This window comes from Cottoperca gobio, chromosome 7, assembly GCF_900634415.1.
Source record: "Cottoperca gobio chromosome 7, fCotGob3.1, whole genome shotgun sequence".
Lineage (NCBI taxonomy): Eukaryota > Metazoa > Chordata > Actinopteri > Perciformes > Bovichtidae > Cottoperca > Cottoperca gobio.
Window position 1 is genome coordinate 5050681 of NC_041361.1, and position 8354 is coordinate 5059034.

At 39.6% G+C, this 8354-nt stretch overlaps 1 protein-coding gene across 1 annotated transcript in view; it reads left to right on the forward strand.

The window, feature by feature from the left end:
* Positions 1-2870, forward strand: part of kcnk15 (potassium channel, subfamily K, member 15) — a 3164-nt gene extending 294 nt beyond the window's left edge. The window contains exons 1-2 of the mRNA XM_029436047.1: positions 1-304; positions 801-2870. The exon at positions 1-304 is cut by the window's left edge and continues 294 nt beyond it. Coding sequence (XP_029291907.1) covers positions 7-304; positions 801-1810 — 1308 coding nt within the window. The 5' untranslated portion in view covers positions 1-6 and the 3' untranslated portion in view covers positions 1811-2870. The remainder of the gene's footprint in view (positions 305-800) is intronic.
* The last annotated feature ends 5484 nt before the right edge of the window (positions 2871-8354 follow it).

The following is an 8354-nucleotide window of genomic DNA, read 5'->3' on the forward strand; positions in this document are numbered from 1 at the left end:
ACTTTCATGCCGACACCGAGGATGAAGAAGCAAAACGTCCGGACCCTGTCGCTCATCCTCTGCATGTTCTCCTACTTGCTGGTCGGCGCTGCGGTGTTTGACGCGCTGGAATCCGAGTCGGAGAGCTCCCGGAGACGCATCTTGGAGCAGAAGCGAAACGAGATGAAGAGGAAGTACCGCTTCTCCGAGGACGACTACCACGAAATCGAGCGAGTAGTGCTGCAAGCGGAGCCCCACCGCGCCGGGAGACAGTGGAAATTTGCTGGCTCTTTTTACTTTGCCATAACGGTCATCACTACCATTGGTAAGTTGATGTAATGCTTAATATAATATCTTTCTAAATTCAAAAAGGCTTTATTGGAATGACCATATTAAAACACATTGTTACCAAAGCACATTGTACAAGGTGGTACAGTTTTTAAAATGCAAACAATGAAACATTATAACAATATTATTACATGTCATAACTGATATAACTGATGGATATCATCAACAATGCAATTTTTAAAAATAATAACATTAATGTAATGTAGATAACTGTGTGTGTGTGTATCTGTGTGTGTGTGTGCGTGTGTGTGCGTGTGTGTGTGTGTGTGTGTGTGTCTGGGGTCACTCACTATTCCTCAGAGTGTGGGAGGTAAAGACATACTCTGCTGCTAGAATGCAGCTCTCTATGTTCAATCAATGCAATATTTAAGGCTTTTTAAAAAAAAAAAGCTAATTGAAAAAAGACAACTGAGCCAAGTGTTGCTACAGTGTGCGTCACAGTGTTCCTCTCATTTTCATCTCTCTGCATTAAGGTTATGGACATGCAGCACCGGGCACAGATGCAGGAAAGGTCTTCTGCATGTTCTACGCTGTCCTGGGAATTCCTCTCACTTTGGTCATGTTCCAGAGCCTGGGAGAAAGGATGAACACATTTGTCCGCTATCTCCTACATAAGGCGAAGCAGTGCCTGGGCTGTCGGCACACTGAGGTGTCCATGGAGAACATGGTCCTGGTGGGCTTCCTGTCCTGTATTGGAACACTGTGTGTTGGGGCTGCAGCCTTTTCCCACTTTGAGAGATGGAGCTTCTTCCACGCTTACTACTACTGCTTCATCACACTCACCACTATTGGCTTCGGGGACTTTGTAGCCCTGCAGAAAAAGGAGGACCTTCAGGAGAAAACGCCCTACGTGGCGTTCAGCTTCATGTACATTCTGGTGGGGCTAACTGTTATCGGGGCCTTCCTGAACTTGGTGGTGCTTCGCTTCCTCACCATGAACACTGAGGATGAGCGGAGAGATGCTCAGGAGAGGGCGTCTCTGAAGAGGGACAGAGGCCTTTTAGATGGTTCTCTGGGTCTCCATGTTGTAGGGGAACAGAGCAGAGGCAGCCACAGAGAGAGGAACAGGAGCAACACGGTGCACAATCTTAGCCATAGTACGCTCTTCCTCCCTATGGAGGAAGGAACCAGCCGCACCAACCTCATCGCTTCCCCAGCGGAGGATCAGGAGAGACGAAAAAGCCCCTGCAGACACAGGCTGCATTTTCAGATCAAGGCAGGCCGAGACAGGCCGGAGTCGAGCCTCAGCTCCCTCTGCTCCTGTGTGTGCTACCGTTTGGGGATCTGTGATAGTCCTCTTATGTCCCACAGTGAACACCACGGCTGCCATATGAATTCTGTTTATTACAACTCAGTCTCCTATAGGATCCAGGGCTGCTCGCCGGGTTCCAGGGACAACACTGGACTCTCTTCCCCAGGAAGCACACTCTCGCCTGGGCATAGCTTTCGTGAGTTCTCTCGCTCGAGAAGAAAGTCAGTGTAAAGAGCACCGTAGTGAGGCAGAGTGTTTGCACAGACTGTACACGGTATTTCAAATGACACTGCATTTTGTGTTACACCTCGTGCATGTCATAAGACACTGAGTCTGTTGTGGCTATGGAAGATAATTATATTTGTTAAGCAAGGATAAGATATCTTTTCCTCTGTTACCATGACATCTTTTATGTTAGTGATTCTGCTATGTTCCACGCATGTAAGCGGAAGTGCAGTGCATGCTAAAGAGAATGTATGGCACACAATGTGAACGCATGAGTGCTATGTAGAGATGTGAACAGTTGGGCTTTTTATCTACAATTTTAACAACAGTATTTTGGATATAGTGCTTATTAATGACTGTATAACTGTTCAGTTAAGGTATGTGAAATATCCTCAGTGGACTCTGCTCCAGCTTCAGACAAAATCCCACACTTTTCATGCCATAGCTAGAAGATGTCATTTTACTTTTATATCAAAAAAGCCTTACATTTCTTTCACAAGCACATGAGATATGTGTCTTCTTAGCTCAGTGAATTGAATAAATCATGTCGTTACTTACTATGGAAGGGGGGCAGAATAACTTTTACGTGCATTTTTCAGTATTAATGCACTCTGATATGAAGAGATTATGATTGTGATGACTGATTCTAATGTAATGGATGTAGCATACAACAGATATGTAGCAGGTTACAGGTATACTTCCCAAAATCCTGGAAAAATTGTCACTTTCCAGCCGTTTCCATGTAGACTTGGTTTGTAGTCAGATTCGATGTGAGTCTCTTACAGTATTGTTATATTAAACCAAAGAAAAGGACCATAACATGTGTGAAGGTTTTTATTTGAATCAAAGTTTGCTGAATGATTGAACACTTGTATGTGTATTGTGTTCATTCATCTTCCTCTGTTCTGTTTGTGTTTTTATAGGACCGATACAGTGGAACAAAGGGTGCTGGTAAAACTACTTGACTAGTGACGAACTGATCTACAGTAGATGATAAACCCAGTGGCAATGATTTGGTGATTTGCACGTCATCAGATTTAGATGTGAAAGTTGAAAATGGGCAATAACCTGGCTGTAAAGTGAATGTTTTTAGACATCTGTTACACAAAACTGTTGTTTTAACCACATATTTATACGTACTTAAGACCTGTTTTGCACTTAATTACAGTCATTGAGATGATGTTGAAACAATGGTTTTATGAATCGCACATTTCAACCAAATTCAGCTGACTTTTAACCTTGAAGTTTGACCAAATCAGTGCTTACTGGGAAAAACAACAGTTGTTGGATGAGAACAAGTTCATTTACTTACATTTACATTTACTTTAAGTATTGTACTTGAGTAAAAACTTGAGGTACACCTTACTTGAGTAGTTTCCTTTCATGCTTCTTCTACTTCACTACAATTCAGAGGTAAATATTGTACTTCATGATAACTAACTGTATTTATCTGAAAGCTTTAGTTACTTGTTACTTTATACATTCAGATTCACAAAAATATGATAGTCTTATAAAATATATTAGTTGTTACAGATTAAACTAGCAAATAGTATAAAAAGTAGTTAGAATTAACATTATCTCTAACTACTACAGTAACTACAGTAAAATGCTCCTTGCACATAAATGCATTAGTGATATAAGATATAAGATAACAGTCTGCAACACACTCTGAATTATGAATACTTCCACTCTTAATACTTTAAGTGAGTTTTGCTAATAATACTTAAGTACTTTTACTTGAGTGACTTTTTCAATGCAGGACTTTTACTTATCCGAGAGTATGTTCATATTGCATATTCCAGGAACCTTTGTTGTTTTCCAGTCTGTCTGAGCTATGAAGTAAATAATACATAAACAACACAAAGAAGAAAATACCTCCAAGCTCGAGTGCAGCACCCAATAGTTAAAGTCTTCACCTTCTCTGCAGTCGCACGATAAAATCACATCATGTGTCTTCTAACGTCTGCACGTTGCCTCCAATTTCTATTTTTAAAATCTGTTTTTGGTTTGAAATGAGGAACAGAAATCATGAAGTCTTTACATAAGTGTCCCCAAGCATACATTTCAAGCCATCTGTTGAACTGCCGGAATAGTAAGCTACTTTACATATAAATGTAAAACTGATTGGGCAATATAATCTGAAACGGTGATTTGGTTATGAAATGCCATCTGCTCCGGCTGCTTGGGGACAGAAATGTTTCCTCTCTTCCTTATATTGTCACATCACATAATCTTTACTTTGTGCAACAAGTCAGACTATACAAAGTGTTTCAAATAGTATGGATTTCATCATTCTGTATGATCTCATGACAGAGAATAAGGAAAAGTATTAAGATACAATAACTTTGACAAGGGGGCCCTCTACAGGTGATAACAGTCTTTGGGGAAATGTGAGGAAAGGAAAGTCACAAAGACTAATGTAAAGAGTTTCGCCACTAGAGGGCAGTATACGTCCGTGCAGCCGCTGGCTGATGTTCATCCCTGTGTTCATCTGTAAAAGTGTGATTTGATTTGATTCAGACACAATGAACAGTATTGTTTTATTATTTTTATTATCATGTTTTTGACCTCTGTGAACAGGTTGAGCTGTGGGGTCCATAGAAGTCTAAATCTGGGACCTTGTGTTGTCAGGGGCCTGACGATCTCAAGTCATAACCAATCTAGTTCACACATGCCGAACAAGCAGCATAAAAGTCAAGTCATGTCAATTATATTTATATAGTCCAATATCACAAACCTCAAATTAGCTCAAGGAGCTTTACAATCTGCACAGCATACGACACCCTCGATCATTACACCCATGATTCGGATAAAAACCCTTTAACAGGAAGCAAGAAAGGAAAGATACCACATATAAGACATATAGAAATGCAATACATAAATGCAAATTACTCTTATGGCTGTATGGAAACAAAAACAGAAAGTTGTGATGGGTGAGACCACAACATGTGGTTCAATATCAATACTAATCATTTTTATTATTAAAAGTGGCAAAATGACTATCATGTTGTTATATTTCATTATTATAGTCTCCTCTTTTCTTTTCTAAAAGTGTTTTTTGGGCATTTCTGCGTCATCGATAGAGAGGTGTAAACGGCCCCGACTGGAACTGAACCCGGGCCGCACTCCTCGGCTCTCCTATAGGATACTTCTGTGCATGTTTTCATTATCACTGAGTTATTTGCCTAACATCAAACAGTTACTTTTGTCTGTTGATTAATTGTTAAGTGTTAAAACATACAACATTTTAATGGTAAATTACTAATGTGTGAACTCTCAGAACTAAGGAGGTAATTGCTCCATGGATGCCCACGCTCAGAGAAAGCAGGGAAGACAAGCGTGCATGCACTAAGAGTGTTCATGTGGCCAGAATGTGATCTAACATGTGACGGATTAACGTTTTTGGTAGTAGAAAGAAAATGAAATTGAACCTATTCTCTGAGATACAGTAAGGCAGACTGAAACGTCATCTCGTTGGCCCTCATTGGTCGAAGTCCCTCATCCTTCTACCTGTCAGGCATCACTGTGTTAAAGGGAGAGTAAAAGGAAAATACAGATGTAACTCATCTTTTGGATGATTCCTCTGTGCACACTGCTGTGCTGCATGCTTACATTAACCAGACCTTTTCTCATTGGCTGGCCTTGTTTTCATAATTTCATCAGATAATCAATATCTGCCAAATCAACATTTGTAGCTATCATTTTAAATACAAATTAGTCTGCGTGTTCGTACTGAATTCATCGATTCAAATATACATTTTCCGGGAACCGGTAATCAAACGAGTGGTACAAAGAAAGTATTGGCACCAAACCAGGACACAATTAGTTTACATTGATGGATTGCAGAGGAGATGCCCAAACTTTTTATAACAAAGAGGCTTAAACAGCTACAAATTAGACGGCATGGTGTGCTATGGATGGTCACTTCCATGTTAGTCTCGTTTTGAAGTCCTTGCATAAAAGGTTTGGGTTACAAAATAATGAGATTCAATTAAATCAGAGTACAATCCTGCTGTTCGTTAAATCTTTTGTACTGTTCATTATCATTGCAGCATTTTCCATGCATGCTGGTTGAAGTGGACTGAAACAGAGAGAGGTGATCTTTCCTTCCTAATACATTAGTGTAATATAGACCCAGGAAAAAATTCCCCATGGTGACAGAAGAATCCCTTCATCTTATGTAGCCATTTTATTATCCGCCCAAACAATTTTAGATTTTGTGAGAGGTTTCCATGTGGGACACGGATCAAAGTAAAGTGCTACATAAAATGAATGATCTTGAAAGGGATAACTAAATAGAGACTCGTCAAAATGGGAGCTGGTGCTAGTACTCTGCGGAAAGATAATTATGCTCTTATGAGGACTACTGCAAATTAATTTGAAATATAAAAATGTAGTCCACTGGAAAGTATTATTAAGCCTCCTGTTATTAGCCGTACGTACCTTGGTATTCGTTTTTTTCTCTTCTGTAAAAGTGAATGAATATTTAGCATTTTCCATGCGTCTGCCACTTTTCTGTGTGTGATTGTGTTTATTTCCCCCCACATATGCATCCACGTATATAGCACATGTCTCGAGATGACAACACATATCTCGTGTGACACAGAAAATGGGTCAATTTTGAAGCGTCTGTTCCATTTAGCAACTGTTGGCTGCAAGAAAGCATGCTTCAAAAGCTTTAAAACCAAATCTTTATTGCCATCGTTCAACAAACTCCCGCCGGATCTCTTTATTGTAAGATATGACTTTGGTGATGGGAAACGTTTGCCGCATAAGTACATCCCACAACCTTTATTTATTTGTCAAACTACAAACAGTCAAAATGTAGATATAAGTACAAATCTGACCTGTAATGTTATTTTGTACATTTTAAGAAGTCGTTAACCTCTTAAAAACATAATACATTTTTATTTAAGGTGAATGTTGTGTGTTCTAATACTAATCAATGCATTTTATGGGATTATTTCTCTTATTCAGATAATAAATTAATCCTTATGGTTGAATGTAAAATCCGCTCAAAAATAAAAGACATAATAAACTCAAATCTTTGAGGTTTAGAAAAAAAACATTAAACTCAGTTTGTATCTTATTTTAAGAATTTAGGTCCTTTAAATTACTAAGGGGTAAATGTTATTTTGTTTTGTTAAAAATACTCCATTTTCATTAGGTTGTAAGATTTTACATTTTAAGGGATATGCACATATGCAAGTGAAGGTCAAATGATCCGCTCCCTCTGTCACCTGCAGTCTCAGGTGAACAGCCTGCAGAATTTAAACACTGCAGACAATGTAAAGTGATAACAAAAGCACGTCAAGCTAGATGGATAGATCGCTGGTTCTTCTTTTAGGACGAAGAGTAAAAGCACTTTATCAACTTGTGAAGGGACTCACATCTCAGCTGAAATGTCTCCGAGCTGCAGAGGAGTTTTAACCTGTCAGCAGCTGCTGATGGAGCTCACACTGATGTTTTTCAAAGATCTTTTTGGAAAAAAAGATGAATAATAAGATTTATTTATCCATAAACACAATGTTGGGTTGAAGCCCTGAATATGATTCCAAAAGAAAAGTCCCTCGGAGGGATTGTTATTTAAAAAAAAAACCCAAAAGCCATGCAGATAATCCATTAAAGTACCCTGAATAGGAAAGGTAGGGTTGGCACTCCATCACATCTTCCTCACTGGAAAGGGCAGCGTAGTGGGCACTTTACCATATTTTTCAAACACGGAACCTGAAAAGCTTTTTACATGTGATTAATCATGTGATTACTTGAAAGTTGCCCTTAACCTTTCCTTCTAGACTTTGTTGTAAGTAGGAGTGAGTCGCTTGACAAATGTGTCTTATTCTTCACTCTCCCGACTCGGCGCTGTAGTCCTGACAAATGAGAGGGAGATGCGATGTGACTCAGCCAAGAACCTTTTAACTCCTAAATTGCTCTTTGTCTGAAACTCTTAGAAGTTTGAAGAATACAGGAACCAGATCTCAGGCAAATAAAATGTGGTGCCTGTATTAGGTCACGGAAGTAAGCATGAGTCAGAGCAGCTAAAGATTAGCTCAGGGCTGAAGGAAGATGCATAAATCGTGCAGCATTCGTAGTCACCACTGGGAGGCAGTGACACACTACATGACTAGCACAATGTGCCTCCTATGTTTTCCCAGCTGTAGCTTGTTTGCCATCATCCCCTGCCTCCTCATCCTCTTTACTACTGCCTCCACTGATCTGAGTATGAGATGGAGGTAAACGATGATGAATAACAATTAGGATCTCTCTGAACAGATACCAAAGAAGAGGCCAATATCAATATGAGATTTTTATATGCAAAATCTTTCATCGTTCATTTCAGTACAAATGTTGACAGAGCACGCTGTAGCGCCGCTCAAACAGCACAATAATTAAACACTTACTTCACACTGATATGTGAGTAAATACATTGGACACTGACAGACACACACACACACACACACACACACACACACACACACACACACACACACACACACACAGGACAAAATGATCACGTCCATTCTGCAGAATTCTCTGGAGGAAAGTCATT